General features: G+C 37.3%; 1 protein-coding gene and 1 non-coding gene across 5 annotated transcripts; one reads left to right on the top strand and one right to left on the bottom strand.

Moving 5' to 3' along the window:
- Positions 1-1,772: 1,772 nt before the first annotated feature.
- Positions 1,773-1,844, bottom strand: trnad-guc (transfer RNA aspartic acid (anticodon GUC)). The gene has a single exon. It is a non-coding gene; the product is annotated as a tRNA-Asp (tRNA).
- Positions 1,845-2,029: 185 nt separating this feature from the next.
- On the top strand, positions 2,030-22,779 carry tmtc4 (transmembrane O-mannosyltransferase targeting cadherins 4). Of its 4 annotated transcripts, none has more exons than XM_006638948.3 (19): positions 2,030-2,108; positions 2,389-2,508; positions 2,873-3,067; positions 3,807-3,922; positions 5,240-5,456; positions 6,285-6,372; positions 7,055-7,152; positions 7,918-8,010; positions 8,700-8,861; positions 12,102-12,304; positions 12,769-12,943; positions 13,058-13,189; positions 14,499-14,578; positions 17,361-17,468; positions 18,008-18,149; positions 18,701-18,815; positions 21,062-21,174; positions 21,949-22,018; positions 22,465-22,779. In XM_006638948.3, the coding sequence occupies exons 3-19, from the start codon at positions 2,906-2,908 to the stop codon at positions 22,614-22,616; spliced, it is 2,226 nt and encodes a 741-aa protein (XP_006639011.2). In that variant the 5' UTR covers positions 2,030-2,108; positions 2,389-2,508; positions 2,873-2,905; the 3' UTR covers positions 22,617-22,779. The 4 variants fall into 4 exon arrangements, with proteins under 4 accessions (XP_006639011.2, XP_015219001.2, XP_015219000.2 ...); XM_015363515.2 differs by having other exon boundaries at positions 2,030-2,085; XM_015363514.2 differs by having other exon boundaries at positions 2,072-2,169.
- The last annotated feature ends 73 nt before the right edge of the window (positions 22,780-22,852 follow it).

Raw genomic sequence — 22,852 nt, forward strand, 5'->3', positions numbered from 1 at the left:
CAACAGTAAACCACTTTGCTTAAATTTATTTGCAAATAATTTCCATGCACTTTTGTATATGAGTGTTTCTCTTCAGGTACCCGTGACGTTTTTATTCAGAAGTAGTGTACTACCCAGAATAGCACACATGGAATTTGTGTCAGTAGCAGGAATGGATTTTCTTTCTGATCCAGATTATTAAAAAGCTGCTCATAACAGCATGTCATTGTTTCAGCATACTGGTGGTTATTAAAACTAACGAGCTGGGGTTTTAGACTCCAGACTTTTTTTTTGTACAATAGCTATTTCTTTACTTTTCAAGATGCTTAGCCTTTAAATATTTAAATATTTCTTCTCATTTGATTAGTTTTAATGGAAAAATATGGCTTTATCCTCTTGATCACTTAATACATGTTGACACTTGATAAATAGCCTATCATTTTTATTGCAAGGGATTTATTAAAAGTGGTATGGGTATCCCCTCAAAATATGGAAACAAAATAAATGTTACAAAATAGGGGTGGGGGGGAACCAGCCCGTTTAGTAGTTAATTGATCCAAGGATCTCATCCAACTATTTTTTGAAAGAAGCCAAAGTATGTGCTTTTCCAACATCAGTTTCCTTGTTCCATGCTCCCACACCCCTTTGTGTAAAGAAGTGCCCCCTGATTATTCATTAAGGGACAAATAATATTAATGATTTTATTAAAACCAACCTCTAGAAGGGGAGTTACACCTCCTCCTAAAGTGAGGAGTGATTTAGCTGTACATTGCTGAAGCTTTCAGCATCAGACAAAGTCAGGAAGATAATTGGACTGAAAGCCGTTCTGTGCTCAGGAGACAATGAAATATAAGCAAGAATGATATTGTTTTAAAATTTACTTTCTATTATTGTTTGATTAATGGATGATCTAATAAAAGTTCAAATATAAAAGAGACCAATATATTTCAGATTTGGAGAAAAAGTATATCTCTGGCTCATAAAATCCATAAATGCTAAACATAAACATTTGTCCTGATTACATATATATTCAGAACATAGTCGAAGATTTGATTGCTGATCATTTTTCAGCTCTCAATCAAGATACTTAACCACTTTGTATCTTGAACACACCAGCTCTTACAAGCTAAGTAAGGCTGGGCCTGATCAGTTATGGGATGGGAGGAAAAAAATCCTGGGCACTGAGGTTTCTCCATGTGTGCCAAAATCTCCAAGCCACTGTCCCAGTAAGGTGACATTGGGCTGTAGGAACTTTGAATAAGATTTCAAACTGAGGTCCTGATTACTTGATTGTGAAAGATTGCATGACACTGTAAGATCTGTTATTGTAAGTCTTGTCTCCTGGCAATTCACTCTGGCGATGCTCCTGCCTGTGTAAGAGATCCCCCTTAAAACTGACATGAGTTCCTTTTAAAGGCACCATATAAAATATTAGTACTGTTAATAAAACTGGTGAATTATTTTCTGTTTTTCCACTGATCGCACATGTAGTGTGGCAGCTGGCATGAATGGCACTTGAGTGGGAGGTGACATTGGTTCTTTTCCATATCCAAAGCAGTCTTTGATACTTTGGGGTGAGTATAAATAAATGCAAATAGTTCTATTCTTTGTCTTATTATTTATAGTTAACTATCACAGTTCTGAACTGCACAGAAAAGGGGTTGGTCTGATGATTCTTGTGGACTTAATGAATTTTGTTTGAAAGTAGAATATGTGTAAAATAAAATTGGATGTAAAGTACAAATTATAACATTGAATTGGTTTTTAAGCGTTGGGGGGAAAAAAATAGTGTCCTCCCCGACGGGGAATCGAACCCCGGTCTCCCGCGTGACAGGCGGGGATACTTACCACTATACTATCGAGGATGTAACGAAATAAAGTCTCGTTGAACAACGTCTTGTATATACTATATGTTGCTGTCTGTTCTAATTTTACTTGTAATTCGTCCGATCCCTAATGTTTGCATCCAGGAAGGCACAGCTTCTCCCTGTGAGCACACATTATTTAAATGGAAACGGAAAATGCTCGGCAGACGCCTTGTCACGTGACACGGCAGTCTTGCCACTCTGCCTCGACCCCCCTTTTCCTGCATGTCCAGTTCTTTCAGTAAGGATCGAGCTAGTGTAGCAGTGAGTTCAAAGTAGCAGTATTTCGACTCGGACCCTTGATGTTTGCAGTTAGTGCATTTTGGTGTGCAGGGTTTGTAGGTTCTGCCTTGCGTGCCTTTGCTCATACAAACTCGACTTCACATTATCGGAGCATGCAACGCCTAATGATATTTTTATCAGACAGGCCTAGCAGGCTGTATGCAAACGTTATTAGGTTTTCCGGTTGTATTTTGTTGTGTGTAGCATAATGTAAAAATGAGACCGAGTGAAATGTTTTTTTGTCGGTTTTTGTAATTTGCAGACGTTTTGTGTGGGTCACTGACCGATAGTATTGCCTCGTCAGCGTCTCCGGGAGTAACCTGATGGAATCTGTATGTCAAGAAAGCATACAATGTAATAAAATCTGAATAAAAATGCAGAGGTATGTTTTTTGTTTATATGAGTGTGGGTGTGAGTTTTACATTTATTGTAATTCTTCTGTAGAGAGATATATTGTACTACATTTTTTTTCATTCGACAAAAATGTTTTGCTTACGTTTGTGCTTGTACAGTAACTTCAGATGTGGAATATCCCGGTACAATGTATACGATGTACAGTTAAATAATATTTATTATCGTATACATACCAGCCTGTTTTAGATAGATTCTCAAAATAAACCATCTGTCCTTGTAGATTGTACAGTATGTCTTGGAAGGTGTGACATTAATGAATAAAATGACCATTATTTGGGCTTTAGATTAGAAGCCACAAGCTGTATTTAAAGCCTTTTTAATTTGTGCCGTAGGTTATAAGTGGCCATGCTGTGGCACCGGTCACGATGGTATTATCCGAACTGCCCTGGGAGCCCCAGCTCGAACTGCCGAACCTACCGCCTTTTCAGGCCAGGATTGTGGTTGGGCTGGTAGCTGTTATTTGTTTTGCCAATAGTTATGATGGCGACTTTGTCTTCGATGATTCGGAAGCTATCATCAATAACAAGGTAACGTTATAGTCCTGGTTCTATTAAATTATTATACAGAATGTGTAAATCCCTGCAATCTTTAAGAATACTTTTGTTCAGAAATTACAATAAACAGTTTTTTGTAGTAGATACCTGTCAATTGAAATCCCTGATATTTATTTACAGGCTACATTCAGGTCACTGCCATGTTTATTTTCCATTATTTAGCGTGCACAGTAATAATCCCATTTTGGCATGCAGTTTTCCATTTTTATTTCTATTTAAAAATTGCTTGGTTAGAATTTTGGTCTGTTTTTGTGACTTTCAGCTGTATTTGTTTTTATACTTTAGAGGACTCCCTATTTCCGTTACCATTTTCTATCGACGCATGGTTGTTAGGCTTTTGCATGCTCTCTATATATGTTAACATGCATGTTCACCCGGTGCTACAGTTTTCTCCCCCCTCTCAAAGTCAGGTTTACTAGGTTAATTAATATTTTAGATCGTCCTTATGCACTTGTGAGTGTGTGTTCCCTGTGATGGGCTGGTGTGCTGTCCATAGAATAATCTCGCCTTGCACCCAGTGCTTCTGGGATTGCTTACACGTTGACATGACCCTTGTGAGGAGAAAGCTTAATGAAAACAGACGGATGGAATTGCTTTATAACTTCTTTAAACCTGAAAATGCTGTTTCTTTAATCCTAATTACAATCCGCCCTTTTGATGTCATCAAAGCATGACTGCAAGTGATTTAACACTTGTTTGTTAAAATTTTTAGGACCTGAAACCAGAAACTCCCCTGAGTAATATTTGGGGAAATGATTTTTGGGGAAGTAACCTAAGCAGTAATGCCAGCCACAAGTCCTACCGGCCACTCACCGTACTTACCTTTAGGTAATTGTATAATTCTATGCTTTTTTTTTTCGGATTGATTTTTCCTGCTCAAACCAAAGTGATTACAGTTATTGCTGGTGTATTGCTGGGAACTGGGATATGAGGTTAAAGTGTAAATAAATAGTAAAAAATAAGTAAAAGGAAATACAAGTTTGTAGAGAGGGAATTATGCAGAGCACACATACAGTATGACTGGTGTGCCAAAGCTTTCTGGTGCCACATTGTTTTACTTAATGAGTAGTGTTCCCACACGTTGTATACATGAGATAAGGAATTTGCACACATATGCTCAGTGAGGCTCGTGTCCAGGTCATGTCCATGGCCAGGTATTGTGGACTAAGCTTAACTGTGGATTGGTTTGCTGCCCAGTAGTGTTTGATATTCTACAGAGGGGCTGGTATGTCTGCCAGATAGGAGGAGTGTCTCCAGTGTGGACTGTCTTTGTGTGTCCTCGTGGCCGGCTGTAGATGGAACGAGCCTTAAGCTGTAGGAAGGTTTCGCTTCCATTATGTATGTGTTGTGGTTATTTATTGATATTGTCTATCAACTGTGCAGTCAAAACACTAAGCTAGCACTGTGATGGGGAGTTGGAGAGATGAGCATTATTTGCAGCTCTGAGCAGCTAAGCAGGGAAATACATTCTTTGTCTGGTGATTCCTGTTTTGTAATTACTATATGTCTTTCCTAGATGTTTTGTATGAATTTTTTGTCTTGTTTGTTGCATCTTCACATTCCTAAGTGCAAATAAAATTAGTAGTTTGCTTAAGTTCCATTTCTGGACTTTTAGGTACAGGTACAGTGCACAATATGCTTCTGTGTTACAGTAGGAAAAGTAGGAAAAGTGATTAAGGAAGAACATGACACATTCCTTACAGAGTTTCTGGGTAACTGCTGTGCTGAGTTTCAGAATAGTGCTGCAAGTATTTCTCAGAGTTCTTTCACGGGAAAACTTTTTGCAACCTACATTTACAACTTGCTCTTAAATCTTGTCCCATTTGTTTCAATTCTTTTGGGATCATGATATCTGAAGTCATCTTGGAGTTTTTGTTGTTGTGTCCTGCGTGCTTTTGCTTTGTTGCTTTCTTCGGCCCTGCTCTCTTAATCCTGTGTCTCCCCCCTGTTCTTTCATGTTGCCAGACTATTCATATTGCATTCATATCTGAGGAGGTGGTACAAACCTTTGTACGGCGAAATTCAAAACCCTATTTGTAATTCTTGTCTGGCTCCCTTGATGATTATAATCTTCATTGATGTTTTTCCTCCTAGTGCGTTACTCTGTGAATAACCCTCTTCCTTTATCGTTTTTTTTTTCTCCAGATTTAACTGCCTCTTAGCTGGCGGCTTGTACCCTGTTGGCTTTCATGTGCTGAACATTGCCCTTCACGGTGTTATCTCTGTATTAATGATTGATGTGTTTGCAATATTGATTGGTGGCCTGGCTTATGATGGAAAAGGGAAAAGACTTAACCAGGCTCCAAAGGCATCATTTCTGGCTGCGTTGCTCTTTGCTGTGCATCCAGTTCACACAGAAAGTGTAAGTAGAACCCAGAATTCACTTGGCAGGATATCCTTCACCTGTAAACAACACTTTTTTTTTTTAATAGTCATTAATGAAGTACCTTTCACATGTGCTGACTGCAGAGATTATGCTTGAAACATACTTTAAAGGCAGGTGGGGTATGAAGCAAATCTCAGCTGATGGGCATTGCAAAATAAACACCTTGTAATGAGGGCCATGCTGCAGACTTATTAGTTTTAGACTGCTTGTTTAGACGGGTAGAATTTCCATCGAGAGGCTGTGAACTCTTGCTGTTGTTTTTTAAGTCTGATGTTTTAAATTCTGTCAAATTAATCATTTATAGGCAGCATCTGTTATACTATTGCTTGTCAGCCGACACTGTATCAAGTTGCAGTGAAATAGTGTTACCACAAAAGTAAAGGGATATTGATTTGAAGTTGTCTGCTGACCATTTTGTTTAATCATATGCTGATCAATAAACTCTCATGGTTTAGTGGAAAGGTCTGAATCCAATATGTTTTGTATTATTAGGTGCATCTGCAAAAATAATTCATTCTTTTTCTTTTGTTTTACTTTCATTGTTTTTTTCAAGCAGAGTTTTTTTTTTAGGTCTAAGAAAAACAATGTGTAACGATGAAAGTGCACTCATATTGTTCAGCTGACTGACTTCCAATTTATATAAGCTTAGCTGTAGGTTTTTGATAGGTCAGGAACCTGAAGAAGAAGAGAGGTTGCTCTCTGGTGGCACAGGGCTCGACCTTAGAAAGTGGTCAGCCACTGCAGCTGAGTGGAGGCCCTGTGTTCCCGGCCTTGCATGTCAGTGTACGTTGTTTCTTGTTGAAGGTTGCTGGGATAGTTGGAAGAGCTGACCTCTTGTGCGCACTCTTCTTTCAACTCTCCTTCCTCAGCTACTGCAGAGCATTTCAGAAAGGTAAGAGATATCTTCAGTGTTTACTGTGTAGATTTGATTTGGCATGTAAATCATGCAGCAACAACAATAATGTTAATTGGTAAAATACATAGATTGGAATGTTTAAAATGTGTGCTTTTAGACATTATTTAAAAATGCTTTTAACTAGTGTGATCTATTAGTACAAGCTGTTGGTTGATTGTATTCTAATAGTGAAAAGTGTTTAATTGAAATGGTGTAATGGAAATACATTTCCAATTAAATAAAATACCATTTGGCCTAATGTGGATAATTTGTATTGTGGTGAATGGAACTGTCCTTTCTTGACCAGTAACAGACCTCTGGGAAGTGTTTCGTTTTCAGGTTTAATCAGAATCACAGATTATGCGTGCTTTATGATTTGTGTTCACTGCAACGTTTTAAGACCTCTGTATTAAAATATTTGTCTGTTGTAGTGTCCATTTTGTCTTTCTGTTATGAGTAGGCTAGCGGGCCATTTGTGTGAGAAATTTCCATAGTGTGCTTTATGTTCAACATATGTATTCTGTATACAGACCTTTAGTCATGTTCTGTATATATACAGTATATATAAATATATATAGTTGTTTGTCTGAAAGATGAGAACACGAGTGGGTTTCCAGGCAAGTATTGATTATTATATAAATCATTATTTATTCTTTTTATGTTTTTTGCCATACTGTAGGTTATAAAGAAGACAAGTTTTCAGTATCATGGACAGTTGTAAGCCTTTCACTGTGTGCAGTGGCCATGCTTTGCAAAGAACAGGGCATCACTGTTTTGGTTTGTATTCAAATGATTCAATTCTTTAGGTTTCTTTTGATTCGTCTGCAGTTTTCATTGTTTTATATTGTGTAAAAAAAGACTTTTAAAATGTAATGTGTCACAATACTATTAAGTGAATTGTTTTTCCAGAGCATCCAAGACCATATATCAGTCTTTATCTTTATGTACCCAGGGAGTCTGAATAGCTCTTTGTCACCATCCTACTGTATATTACATTCAGTCCATTTTTATCTCATTTTTCTGTCATGACATTAAAGACACAGCAGCTTCTGACTGCTATGCTGTTTCTTCTCCTGCTGATCTGTAATGTGTGCAGCAACCATTTGAGAACTGACGCATTTTATTTTCCTGTAATCTGTTTCTGTTTTAATGTTGCAAAGAAAGTTGTTTTTCTTCGGCATATATTTGTCAGTTTTTTAAAAGAAATGTCAAAATAATGCTTAATGTTATTGTACGTTATATTAAATATAAATATTTGTATGGAGCAGTGCTCAGGATTCTGGCCTCATAACTGGAAGGTTGTGAGTTCAAATCCCAGGTAAGACACAGCTGTTGTTCCCTTGAGAAAAGCATGTCACCCAAATTGCTCCACTAAAATATCCAGCTGTAAAAATGGGTGCAAATGTACAGCAGTTGCTTTGGTTAAAGTGTCTGCCAAATCAATTAGTTATAACAATACAATAAGATATTGATACAAAACCAAGCATGAAAATTCAGTCGAAAACAGATGTTTTTGTTTGTGTGTTGTTCTCTCTCCTTTAGGGCGTGAATGCAGCTTTCGATGTTCTCATGATCTGCAATGTAGATATCTATGAATTGAGCCAGAGGCTTCTGTACAAAGGAAAGTCTGTGGAGGTAATTATTTTCACATTCTATAATACTGTATATTGATATTATAAAGATTGCAAATCTATGAAACCATAAAAAGGGCACAGTTAACATAACATTGAAAAACTATCAAATTATTCAGAGATGCAAATAATTTCACAAACTCTTCTTGTTACACTTACGCAACTGTTCACAAACTGCGAGTGGCTATGTGAGTTTTTTTTTAACATTAGCTGATTTCATTTGGAGTTTTATGTTTGAAAACCATCCCTATCCTGAGGTTATTTAATAAATTATTTTTGGACCTTGATTAGTCTTCTCCTTGAGATTTTCTGTTTGAGAAGCTGTGGAAAAACACTTTATTTAAAAAATATATATATATAGGTATTTTTTGTCAGCCATAGTTCTGGTCCGTCTTTCGGATGAGACGTTAAATGAGGTCCTGACTCTCAGTGGTCATTAAAGATCCAAATTTTCCCCCTTGGCCTTTACCATGGCCTGCAAATTGTCCCCATGTATGACTGGCTTGCACTTGTCCTGCGATGGACTGGCGTCCCATCCAGAGTGCACCCTGCCTTGCGCTCGTTGCTTGCCAGGTAGGCTCCAGCTTCCCGCAACACCGTATGGTATAAAGTAGTTTGGCGAATGACATGACATATTTCTGGTTGCTTGGAACATATTACATGTGTTTTATACTTAAGCTTTTTTTTTTTCAGATTCATGCATTGTTCAAAAGGGGCTTCCTAACAAGATTGGGCCTGCTCTCACTGGGGGGAGCTATCCTTTTGTATGCACGGTGGAGGATCATGGGAACCGGCCCACCAGCTTTCACTGAAGTAGACAACCCAGCTTCCTTTGCAGAAAATCTATTTATACGAGTGAGTGATGGAATACAACCTAAATAGAACTCTACTAGTTATTGCATTATTAAATTTGTCAGGGAGGAGGCAAAAATATTTAAAGTTCCATGTGATGTAGATTTCAGATTATGTATTTGGATTATATCTGATCAAGGTATTTACAAATGATGTCTTTGTGGTATAATAGCTGCAAAATTCAGTACAGTCTCTATAAGACCTCCACAACACTGACTTGTTATTTATTTTTACCTGCGTTTAGGATTGACTTGTTTTGGCAAGTTCAAGTACACCTTGAAGTAATTCAGTGGCTCAGTTATTGGTATTTGCTGATCAGGTGTTCTCTGATTTCTGTGTTATTTTGACTTTATTCAGTGTTTAGCTGGATCAGTGAGTTAAATTTAGAGGTTCAATAAATGTATTGAATTCACAAAATTCAAAGACTAAAAAATGTAATATAAATAATTCTAAATGTAGTTGTTCCTATTTAATTATCAAAATCTGCTTCAAAATTCTTGTATCTGTATCATCACCAAGGCTTTATTATTGTATGTTTGATAAGTTAGCTGTACTCCAACAGGGAGTTTATCAAATGGATATGAAATGCACTCAACAATATTGAAAATAGAATTAGAGTGATGGCAAACCCTTATTTGACTCCTGTCTGGACTTCAAAGGGCTCTGTAACCCATTAGTGAGGTTGGCTGCATGTATATTATTGTGAAGCAGGCAGAGGATGCTGATTCTGGTTTTCTAAGTGCCTCACAATTCACAAGTCAAATGCCTTTGTCAAGTCCAGAACGCCAAGTATATAGGTTGGTGTTGATCCAGGCATTTTTCCAGTAATTGACAGCCCATGAGTAAATTACATCTGTCTTTTCTTCAGAGGGTCAGAACCACATAGAGATTTGAGGAGAACTCATATTCCTCTTGCTGAAGAACAATTCAGTAGAATTATTCTAATGATCTTGCCCACAATGGACAGCAAAACTTTCCCTTCATATCTCCATAGTTGGATTTCCCTTCTTTCTTTAAGATTTTTCTTGCCACAATCCTTGATATAATTTGGCATTTCCTCTTCATTCTAGATTTGTATGATGAGAGCATGTAGGTGTAGCGTTAGTTCCAGCCAACCCTGTTTCCAGAGATAATTCCATCACCACCTGCTGCTTTGTTGTTCTTCATTTGTGCGATGACTTTCATCTCCTCGCTGAGTACTGGTAGAATTCCAACTCAGATTTGGTGGTATGGGATTGAATTGAATATACTGTTCAGTACTGTCCACTGACAGTGGGTTCTTGAGTAAATAAATCTTTAGAATGCTCCTTCCAAATGCCTGCCTCCCTTTCCATCATCAGTTCTCTTCCTTCTCTTATCTTCTCTTCCTTCCTCTCTGGCTATTCAGGCCATATATAGAAGTCCTTGTGGCAGTGAATAAACCACAGATATCATGCATGTCTACAAAATGTAGAATTCCTTTTGCTTTTCTGTCTTTCACCTGTTCTTTATATCTCAAGTACTCCTGTGAAATTCTGCCGTTGCTTTTTAGTGGGCCTGCTTCTTCTGCTTGGATTATGGGTTGTCGGGCCATGCACAGAAAGCCCTATGTTCTAGTCCTTATTTCTCATGAATTCCTTTTGGGTTGTATTTTTTAATGCTTTGATGTTGATTTTCCATGCATACGATTCTTTCTGTAGCTAATTGTTGGTAGCCAGTTTAATAGGCATAACTCATCAGCAAAGATGTGATCGGTTTAGCAGCAGTGAGCTCTCGTCATTGCTGTAGTGATGTGGACATCTTTGTTATTCCGGGCACGGATAATGACAGAGTAAATGCAGTGTCGGTGTTTGGACACGCGGTGTTGCCAAGATGTTTGTGTGTAAACTGTGTTGGTGATGAAGTCTCCCTTCCAGGCACACAGGAACATCTGGAATGCCATTGGAGCTCACATTTACATCCCTTGTCTTGCATATGGTTTCATTCCAGAAACTGGAATCTCTTCCATCTCTGATATTGAAGGCCCCTTTTCTATACCCCAAAAGGGGTGAGCAGAGAAATGCACTTCTGCTTCAACCCATGTGCTTGTAACCTCCACCTGCGTACCAAGTCATGACTAGGAGCGTCCAGAAATCACTCTCTTACTTCCATCACTGGTCACCAGAGCACTTAGAAATTGTGCTGGGGATGGAAGATGCCTGTGTGCAATATCTATTATTGTCAAGAGACTGTAGCTTTACTAGACTGGGGATTGAGATATTCTGGTTGGCACGTCGTCTTTAGTTTGTTGTGCTGTGGAGGACTTGGGTGTCAGAGCACTGTTTGCTGAGGTTGTAGGGTGCAGGAATTTTAACCTAAGGCCGTCAGGGAAGTTGCTCCAAAAGTGAAGGTATTCATTCTTCTGACCTCTCATCCCTCATTGATCATGTCCAGTGGCAAGGCCAAGGATGAGGGGTTAGAACCTGGTTTTAATGGCTCTTATGACTCATGTCTACCTCTACCTGTATCATAATATACCTTGTAAGTGTAATTAGTGTTCATGGCAGTTCCATAGTGTTCTACCACACTCATTAATTCTTTTTATTTGTTTGCATTGTGAAACATTATCTAGAAGATAGTGTTTAAGAATATAAAAATATATTCTGTGCAAAATATGTTTTGATTACATATTCATAATCTTTTTACAATAATGCACAGTGGTTCTTTTAATCTCTTCTTTTTTAGTTTAAATTCAGTAATTAGTTCCAATAAGCACTCCCTGCTCCGTACAAGCAAAGAGAAATGGAGACAACTGTGAATCCATTTTAAATCTATGAACAAGAGGGAGGTTGTAGGAATAAAAAGCAGCATTTGATTTTTAGTGGAAAATAATCATTTACAATACTCTGTAGGATAGTCTGCGGTTGTAAATATTTATGTTTTGCACCCTAATTACTTTTCCCGAAAATGCAAAAAATCTGGAATATAATGAATGTTTTTGTGAATCCCATTAATTTTCCTCATCGAGTTACCTCTAATGAATTTCAAAGCTCCAGGATTTAATTGGTTAACCCACATCATTTGAAATTCTGTATCGATTTCTGGAAGTAATTCTTTTAACCTTTGCTGCGATCAAAACCTCATTTTCTTTTTATCTGAAAATTGAACAGTGGCTCAGAGTAGGTATTTTGTCAAAGAAGGCTTTAGGCTGTTATTTAAAATGAGATAGTTTGCTTTAAGACTGCACTTCTCTGTTCATTTACTCTTGTTTCCTTTGATTGGCAGACTGTGAACTATAATTACTACTACTCTCTGAATGCATGGCTGCTGCTGTGTCCCTGGTGGCTGTGTTTTGATTGGTCAATGGGCTGTGTACCACTTATTAGATCAGTCAGTGACTGGAGAATAATCTCGCTGGTCAGTCTGTGGATCTGCTTGATGGGTTTGATAAGTCAAGCCTTGTGTTCTGAGGACAGCAGTAAGAGAAGGTAAGGGAACTTGTCTCCATGGCAAAGCCTCTTGCCAGTTGAATAATGTCATTGAGAGCAATACATTTTCATCAACATTAGATTTATCAACTTAATACATTTTTCAAGATTTATTTTATCCTGCACCACCACAATGAAGAACCCTTTTACACCTCACTGTGAATGTTTTTTCAGGAAAACGCTAACTGTGCTCTGACTAGTTTATACATTTTAGAAATGCTGATTAACCCTTGAATCAAACTGCACAAGAGGAGGCCATTTCCCTCATCTAGTTAGTTTGGATTTTAGTCCTTATATTGGAATAAACTATTCTTACATGCATTTTCTTCATTCGGGTGTATTTTATTTACAACATCTCACATTTTGTATTGACATTTAGATATGAATTTGCACATCCCTTCAGTATGTGAATATATGAGGTATACAATGTACAGTATGCATGTTTCCCCCATCTTTTCTCTCAGGACGCTGACATTTGGACTCGTACTGCTGGTGATCCCCTTTCTTCCAGCCAGCAATCTGTTCTTCCGTGTGGGTTTCGTGATAGCAGAGAGAGTCCTCTACCTGTCCTGTGCCGGATACTGTCTTATTGTAACATACGCAATTGGCTCTTTATGCAGCCGTTGCAAGAACTACAAGGTACAGAAAGTGTGAGGGATAGTATTTCTTTTTATTCTTCTTTTTCATTAAATGTAAATGTGTGTTGCTTTTTCATTCGGATCCTCATCACCCTTCCTGGCATTGTCTTTGCAGAAACTCATTCGCGCTTTGCTGTTGGTACTCCTGTGTGTGAATGTTCTCCGCTGTGCTACCCGGAGTAGCCAGTGGAGGTCAGAAGAGAGCCTTTTCACCAGTGCCCTGTCAGTCTGCCCCCTCAATGCTAAAGTGAGTACACCTTAATCTGTTTACCATAGAATAGTTTTGTACAGTGCCTTACAAATGTATTTGGACTCTTGCACAGTTTTCACTTTTGGTTGCTTTTACACTTGAAGTCATAACACCTTTGAAGTAGCAATTATTATTTGTGTCACAGAACTTTCTCCACAGTTTCAAAGGACAAAAGAAGAAGACGTAAATAGATACCTCATAGAAAAATGCTAAAAGTCATGAATGCTTGAATTTTTAGAATTGTTACTGTGGCAGACCTACATTCATTACATTAATTTTCTTGATAATACCAGCAATATTATGGCTGAGAGCATTTAGTTATGAATAAAAACCTTTTTTTCTCATGTTTAGCAGTTTTAGAAATGTATTGTATAGTATTTCACTAAGGTCCTCAGATGTTTAAGTTTTGTTATAAAGGGACTTTTTACCATTGAAATTTGGCTTTGATATTTTAAATTTTGTTCCACCCAATGTGGAATGAGCTATAGTTAATCGGTTTATTGCTCCACCTGCCTGGACTGCACAGGAAGAGTGCCCTCTTCTAGCACACCCACCTGTCATAGCCTTAGTCACTTGAGCCACACAGGGCACACAGAGTGGCACAACCCACTGCAAGCCTGCTGGTACCTGGAAGTTCAATAAGGAAACCCTTGCCAGTTACAAATTAATTATTAAAGTATTTGACTGACGCTTTGTCTGCAAAACAAAAGGTATCTAGGGGAAGTACGTTGCTCAGGGATACAACAGCAGTGTCCCAGCTGAGATTTCAACTCGCAACCTTCAAATTGCAACACCAGAACCAACTCCTGCTGCCCCAGTTGAAACCCATCTGACCCTTGTGGTACTTGGCTAGTTGTGTTCCTCTGTCTGGGCAGTGAGCCATCATTAGTTGATGACGTTTGGCTCATAACCTTGCCAAGGCTTGAAACAAAGCTATAGAGCTCCACCTGCTTTCCAAGTAAACGTCTTCCCTGGTTGAGCCATTCAGGAACCTCTTGAAACTGCAGATATTAACTGAAGTATGTAACCTATACTGAAGGTTTATATGTTATTCTTCTAGATTCCACTGATTTTTATTTGTTAATGGGTCTATAATGTAGGTAAATGTTTTATTTTTTTTCTTGCAGTATTTTGATTTAATCATTTAAGTTTCAGGAACATCAATAGGTATTTTTCCACCTATTGAAGAATTGAGCAATCTATTAATGAAATTACAAAATTCCAGTTTAGATGAAGCAATGACAGAAAGCACTGACAGGTTAACATAACAGACTTTCCTTACCAGTAATGTGGTGTGCTTTTCTAGGTTCATTACAATGTTGGCAAAAACCTTGCAGACAGGGGAAATCAGACAGCTGCAATCAAATACTACAGAGAAGCTGTAAGGTACACTTCATGTAATATTCAAATGTCTCCACTTGCTTTGCTATAAAAATCTATATGTTGAGGTGGGGGTTAGAACATTTTTCCTTAACGTATGCTAAGATATACTAGTAGTAACATGTTTTAATTCGTAATGAAGACAAGGGTTCTCTGGAGGGAATTAACAACTTGTTTAATTGTTGTGAATATCTCTGTTCCTGTTAGCAAATGATTAAAATAAACACTAATGTTTCTGTTTCACAGGTTAACCACATGTTAACAGACGTTAAGCTTTAACCAGCTTCTGAAGTAGTTTTATTTTGTAGATCTTAGTATTTTAGTGGTTTCCCTTTAATACTCACAGTATGAAGCTCAGATTTTTCAGTTGTAATTGGCACTGTATTTGGTTTAAGTAAAAATATTTTACCTGTCTCTTCAGAGAGCTGCAGTGTTTAGTTTTCTATGTAGTAGATCTTTTGAATACCTCCTGTCTATGGAATTGCTGAAGAACCTCAAACAAGCAACCTACTTTTTATCAGGACATTCAACAGTCTAATCTTAAATCAGAGAATACAAGTCTTTAGTGTGTCTCATGTTACCTAATTGTTAATGAAAGTAATTGATGGCACTGTACAGTACATTACAGTTTTGAGAAAATAGCTTTCTTTCTAGGAGAATGCTATTGATCTGTTATAAAACATGTTAGAAAACACATACGTTTGCTATAGTGTACAGGCCTGGTTTTCTGAGACATCATGGGAGTTAAAGCAAATTTATTTATTTTTTAAATCAAAGAAATACTCCCATATTCTTAAATATTGAATAAATAACAGGAGTTATTGCTTCACATTATTAGGAAACACTTGTAATTTCTACAGATAAAATTCCATTAGCTGCTGGCTACCAATGAGCTAGCTGGGCTTCTTTTCATTTGTAACCTTTCTCATGTTCTTATAAAGTATGGCAAAAGAGAAAAAGACTATCTTTCTGTTTATTCAAAAGTAAATGTTTTTGTCAAAGGAAATTAGATTGTTTAGAGTTTTGTAAGATTACAATATTATAAATAATAAAAGCCCATTGCTTTTTATTATTTATATGCTTCTTCTCGGTCAGATTATATATACACATGGTCTTCAATTTCATTGTTGTGTAGCTGATACTCAGATCTATGTTAAAACCTTTTCCCCCAACGATCTGCTGCTACTGTTGCTTATCACTTGTCTGTGTGACATCTAGCTCTGGTTGAAATCAAATTACTTGAAGCTAAATAGTGACAAAACTTATTTTACTGGTGGGAAACAAATGTCATCTGGAAAAACTCAAGGGTTTCACAGTAATGGTGGAGGGCTTCCCCATGTATGCATCAGCCATAGTCTGCAATCTGGAAGGCGTTTCTTGAAAAGAGTAGGGGTGTAACCCGTGCATCCTGGCCAAATTTCCCATTGGCCCTTACCAATCATGGCCTCCTAATAATCCCCATCTATGAATTGGCTTCATTACTCTGCTCTCCTCCCCACTGAGAGCTGATGTGTGGTGAGCGTTCTGGCACACTATGGCTGCCTTTGCATCATCCAGGTGGGGCTGCACATTGGTGGTGGTGGAGGGGAGTCCTCATTACCTGTAAAGTGCTTTGAGTGGAGTGTCCAGAAAAGCACTATATAAGTGTAAGCAATTATTAATATTATTATTATTATTTAGTCATACATAATCCTCTTCTGTCTCATAGCTTCATGTGAAAAATGTGATGAAGACCTACTTTTTTCACCTCAGAAATATCGGCTACTTTTGGCCATTCCTGTCAATGGACCTGTACAATGCTGAGTGTTTGATTCATGCATTCATAACAACAAGGCTTTATTTCTGCAACTTCTTACTCTAGCACTCTCCTCAGTAAGTTACAATACATTTTTGTCCAAAACTCTGCAGCTAGACGTAACACACACCAGACAGCATATTATGCCAACTCTTACATCTCTAGATTGTCTGTAAAGTCACATATTCTATATAAGATCTTGTTACTGACTAATATGGCTCTTAATCTGACTCCATCATACATCTCTGAACTCCTTCCCATCTGCTTTTCAGTTGAGGCCGGTCCTTCGATTACTGTACCTAAGACTAAATACCAGACTATTGACCATGCCTTTTTCGTTACGTCTCCAGTGGTAGAAGAGAGAGTAGAGGAGCTTATTACCATATGTACACGTACATTGGAATTTGTGTTGTTGCCGATCTCTCATGACATGCACAGTGCAGCAGACGACCCAGTATGACAGACAACACCACAATGTGTAACGGTACATTACAAAGTGGTCCATAATCATTTTATAACAACCAGTAACAATAAATACGCTGTACAAAACAGTAAATATATGGTAGTAAAAAAACATGGAAGTCCTTGCAAAAAGTGTGCAGTCTAGAGGTGCAATATGTTCTGAGGCTGTGCAATAAGCTGTTAAGGATGCGCACTAGGGTAGAAGCTGTTGTTAAGCTTAGTTGTCCGGCTTTTATGGTCCAATACTGCTTGTCAGACCGCAGGGGGAGAACAGTTGTTACAGAATGCTCTTCCTGTGACTCTTTGAGAGGCAGATTCTTTTTCTCTTTTTTTATTGGATTTTTTTTTCCTCTTTATGTCTTCATTCCTATATACAGTGCCCTTGGGTTTGGAAAGGCACTTTAAAAATTCATTCTTCTTATTATGAAAGGTTTTGTTCCAGAAAGCATCGTAGATTCATTTCTCAGCCCGTGACTGTTAACTATTTTGCAGCCTTTTTTGTTTTTCCTACTTACCCTTTTCTCCGTACAGGTTAAATCCAAAGTATGTCCATGCCATGAACAACCTGGGAAACATATTAAAAGAAAGAAACGAGTTGCAGGAAGCAGAAGAGCTGCTCTCGAGAGCTGTGCAAATCCAGTAGGTGGAAAAAATAATAATTTGGATGCTGAATTTGAAAAAAGTAAAACGTATTCAATATACTGTACTCTTCACAATAGAGCAAAGGCTTTTCCTAGTATTAAAAGTGGTTGACAGAGTAGTGTGGTGTTGAACACTGTAGCTTTGCAGCTCTGACAGGTACTGAGTTTGAGTGTCGTCTGTAGCACCTTGTGTATGGAATTTTGTCTGGTCTACTGTTTTTGTGTAGGTTTTCTCTCATATTCTAGACATACTGACTGTTAATTGGTGTCTGTTATTTGTCCTTGTGTGTGTGTCCTATGATGGACTGGAAATCTTGTCCACTCTGTAATTCAGCCTTATGTTATGTACTGCCAGAACAGGCTTCAGGGTGCTCACATCCTTAGCAGGAATAAGCTTTTTTTAGATAATTGGTGGATAGATCTAAGAGTTTTGAAATATGTCTTTTAGTATATTTACTTCACACATCAGCTCATTAATTTGAGTTCAGCAAATGGTGAAGCTTTTTTTTAATGACCTATGCTTTTATTTTTCCAAAGGCCTGATTTTGCTGCTGCTTGGATGAATCTGGGCATTGTACAGAACAGTTTAAAAAAGTTTGAGAATGCAGAAAATAGCTACTGGAATGCAATTAAATTCAGAAAGAAATACCCAGATTGCTACTACAACCTTGGAAGATTAGTAAGTACCTAATCTAAAAAAATGACAAGCAGAAAAGTAAATTAACAACATAACTTACTTTATATTAAATCTATTTTCACAGAGTGCTGACACTCTGCAGTTACAAGCTTTTAAAATAGTTGAATGGTTTGAATTTCCAGTTGGGGTGTCTTCACCTGTAGTAGAACTATGAGTCTTTTGCATCTGCTTCAGGCTATACAAATATTTTGTGCTTCGCATTTTGCTGCAATTCTGTCACACTTTCTCTTTTTTTTCTTCTGTTCTTGAATACTTATGACTGTGTCTTCATTAAAAAAATCTTTGATACAACCCAGCCTTGATGTTGAAGCTGAAACACTGGCTCCTTCAAAAAACAGATGGATGAAATCCCAAGATCAATAAGCCAGTGAAAACTAGGCTTATCTTTCTTGTATTCTTACTGTGTACCAGACCTTGACCAATTTGCCTGTAGTATTATATGTGTTTGTGACCACTGAATTATAATGTGTGTTAGTATTTGTAAAGCAGCGTGATATCCTCTTGTCTTCTCATTGGGTATTATATTCCTTTAGTACGCTGACTTGAATCGCCATGTTGATGCCCTGAATGCTTGGAGAAATGCAACCATGCTGAAATCGGATCATAGTCTGGCGTGGAACAATATGGTGATCCTTCTTGATAATACAGGTACTTCTGTACTGTGTGCACCTAGACCACTTTTGGAAAAACAAGCTGGATTAATTTGGTGTGGTAGCACATAAGAAATCTTCAAATATTTATTAATGTCCACTTTCTAGCCTGATGTTGTAAGATCTCAAAGCAAAGCTTGGCCTGGTCAGCAACTACAAAATGGGTTAGAAGGGCTGAATACTGCTTTTAGAATCACTCTTTGTGTATTATTTTGGTGGGTTTGTTTTGAGTGAGTTGTCAGAATTTGTGTTTCAGCTTTTTAGCAAGTTCTAGTTACTAGATTTTTTAAATCTCTTTTTGTCTTCAGCATTTTGAAATTGATTTTAAACTTGCAGTGAACTGATCTTTTCTGACTAAAACTTCATTCTTAGTCTCAGCTCCAGAATGCTGCTAATGAAAGCTTGTTTTCTTTTTACCACTGCCAAAAACTTGAGCTTGTTGGATTGAAATTTAAAATGCTTTGCAACAGTAGAAAGCTGTCAGTGATGTCAACGGCCTCCTGATGGCCGTATGTTTTCCTAAACAAAGTGAATCAGATAAACTGTGCATTTTAAAGCTATGTACTCCTTCATTGAACTGATTGATTGATTTTTTGACAAGCTGGGTAGAGTTCAATTTCCATGTAACTTTAATGAGTGAAAGTGGCTCATTAGTAAAATCTTTCTACCAGCTTTGAAAATTCAGGCCCACGGGGAGGAAAGTGAGGAATATGTGGAAGATGTTTAAATCGGGAGACCGGAGTCTAATTTGCTCAGAGCCAAGTTTACCTGCCACCCTCAGCTGTAGGTCTGAGGTGTGAAGTTGTGGCTCCAGATGCAGAGCACTGGGCACAGTCTGCCACATGGGTCCCTTCTGTGTAATTAGTGAAGCCTTTTCACCAATTAACCTTTTTCTCCAATTAGTAAGCTTGCACAGACAGTAGGCCGCATATCCGTTCACATCTGTTTTACCCAGAAACATAGTATCACAAATCCGAGGTGCAACAGCTGATTTTTTTGCTTTACTTACAGCATGTGCAGAGAGAAATGTCCTCTCTCATCTTACTTATCATTTATTTCACGATAAGCCAATGTGGTCTTTCAAAGTAAGATTAAACGTGTTTAATATTTATATGAATTATCTGTGTGAAAAGAAATCATCTTTATAGTAGCTCCTGGTGGATGTCTCTAACATGATGTAAGCTTCTGAGATTATTAGACTGTAGAGGCAGGAATCAGCAATGCCTGAAATTTATGTATTAAAAGCTTTGTGTGTTGTTTTTAAAAGCAATATTCCCCGCCGTGTGGAGAATGGCTTGATTCTGACGCAGCAGTGTTTGTTCTTTATAAAACATTACCAGAGTAGGTCCATTCTCCCTGGAGTGACTTAGCACGGTCCAAGTTTCATGATCAAATCTTGGCACTGGTAGTTGTTTTTCTGCCTGGATTTTCACCCTTACGTGTGATTGTGTTCCAGACACCTCCCTGAGTGAAGGATAGGAAAACGGGATAAATGATTTATCCCACAATAAATAAGAAAAGGTACATGAGTCATGCAAAAAGCCTCTTTAAAAACAAACAAGTTGATTGCCCTGCAGATTAAAGACCATGTTAGGTGTTCCAACATAGCTACTGCTTTGGCCAAGTGGAGATTTGACATTAGAATCAATAAATCACTAGCCCTTGCGTTGATTAAGAAAGTAAACCGTTCTTCCATGTGCAGGAAAGTAAGTCTGAATCTCGGCCTATGTACAGTACAACAGATGAGGGATGAAGACCCATGTAGGAATGTTTACAAACAAGAGGAAGGTATTTTGCCTTTCAGCCCACTGACCTTCAAAATCAGCTCCAGTAAAACAGAGTCCTAGTGGATAATGCATTGATAATGCAAGGAATGTTTTTTGGCCTTATAAGATAGAAAATGACTTTTGGCGTTTGGATTTCACATTTGAATAGGGTTTCTTCAGTTCATTTTTCAAGTTCTTACATTTCAGAATAAGTCGTTTTATTTATAGTTATTTTTTGTTTTTTAGATTCAGACTAAAAAAGACTCTTAATCCCTGGTAATATGAGCTTTATAATTAGATATTTATTTTATCCATACATACATTCCTTAAATACCATATTCTAAGTGATGTATTTTGTACATTGGAAATGCTCAAATGTCTGAGCAGAAATCACAAGCTTTTCTTTAATGCCAAGATAAATGCCTGAAGCGTTTATCAAACAGTTTGATTTCTTACCTTTTTTTCTCTTCTTCTTAAGGAAATCTAGCTCAAGCTGAGATGATTGGCAAAGAAGCCTTAAAACTACTTCCTAATGATCACACTATTATGTTTTCCTTGGCTAATGTTCTGGGGAAACTGCAGAAATATAAGGTACAGTAGGAATTGCTTTTAGTATGTTTAATTCTCTTTAATTATTTTATTCATAGGTCATACCATTTTGTTTTAATTTTTGAGCTCTGATCTCTCAGTGTTGGACTAATCTTTTCATTTAACACCTGCAGCATTGTATGTAAGCTGAGACTTCTTAAAGATACAACTCATATGTGGAATTTGCAATTAGTATAAAACTGCATTTTATGTTATGAATTGTGGGGTAAATAGGTGAAGTTAATTAAATAGGTGAAATTAAGAACCTGTTAATATTTTAATCCCATTAAGAAATATGTCTTAAATCAATTTATGTCATAGTAATTTTTTTATGCTAGATGTTATTCTCATCTCCTGTTGTGTGAAGTGTGTGATTGATGAATTTAGAACTAAAAATAATATGTTAAAGAAAATATATTCAGTATTTTGAAATGAAGGTTTTGTGTTCCAACTGACATGCAAGGATATTTTAGAGCTGTTTTTTCAGGAGCTGATTTTTTACTTTACAGGATTTAAAATGAAAATATCTTTTACAGTGCAGTAGTTTATGGCATTGAAAACCTCACATGTTTCCATAGTTCACATTTCTACATTTCCTTAGTGGGATTAGTATCAGTGTCAACTGAAGCTATTTTGATTGAAAAGAGACAGATGAACAAACTTAGTCTAGCACGGTAGCCTTATTTCCAAATAGTATGGTATGTGCACTAGTAGCAGTTGCAGGATTACATTTGTGATTTGCAATAAAATAATTTATGTAACTTTTTTTAAACACAGGAGTCTGAAAGTCTGTTTCTTTCTGCACTGAAAACCAACCCTGGTGCTGCCAGTTACCATGGTAATCTAGGTATGTGCTTGCTTAACACGATTAAGATTTCTGTCTGATTTTTGCTTGTCAGTATTGACTGTGTCTTGTAAAGCCTACAAACTGCCTTCCACAAGACTCTTTAAAATTGAGGATGATAATGAACTCTTCAATGCAGAAAATATCTATTTTGTTGACTAAGATACTGAGTGCGTTTTTGAAGGTGACAAAAGACAGATACTGTCTTAACGCAGATGTCACAATACCTGAATCTTGCTTGAAAATGAATATTGATTTAGAAGCCAAATCATTCTTTGGAAACATCTACATTACCTTGAAAGTAACCAACTGAAAGTTGAGTTATGGTGTTACTTTTCCCACAGCTGTTTCGCTATAAAAGGCAAACAGTGCAAAATCTGGTATTGTTCTCCATGTAAGAGTTTGATATTGAATTGCTGTCAAATATGTTGTCTCTTCTGCTGTTACAGCTGTCCTTTACCATCGCTGGGGGAAACTTGACATGGCCAAGAAACACTATGAGCTCTCTTTAAAACTTGACCCTAATGCTCCAGGGACAAAGGAGAACTACAACATGTTAAGACGGAAACTGGAGCAACTACATAAAAAGGGATCGGCTTGATAAAACTTCAAGGACACTATTGATGCATGCTGCAGACATTTGATTTAATCTTTATACTGTCCGTGTCTACTTTTCGGTAACACCTAAAATTGTTCATTTTGATTTTTCTCACCATTGTCAGTACTGTACAAATGGCAATAAACACAAATTTCCATTTCATGTCCACTGGTCTCACTGGGATCTGCTTTAGCAATAAAGTGATCGTGTTATTGCTCAAATATTCATCTGTTTTATAT

This window comes from Lepisosteus oculatus, chromosome 15 (assembly GCF_040954835.1).
Source record: "Lepisosteus oculatus isolate fLepOcu1 chromosome 15, fLepOcu1.hap2, whole genome shotgun sequence".
NCBI classification, from domain to species: Eukaryota; Metazoa; Chordata; class Actinopteri; order Semionotiformes; family Lepisosteidae; genus Lepisosteus; species Lepisosteus oculatus.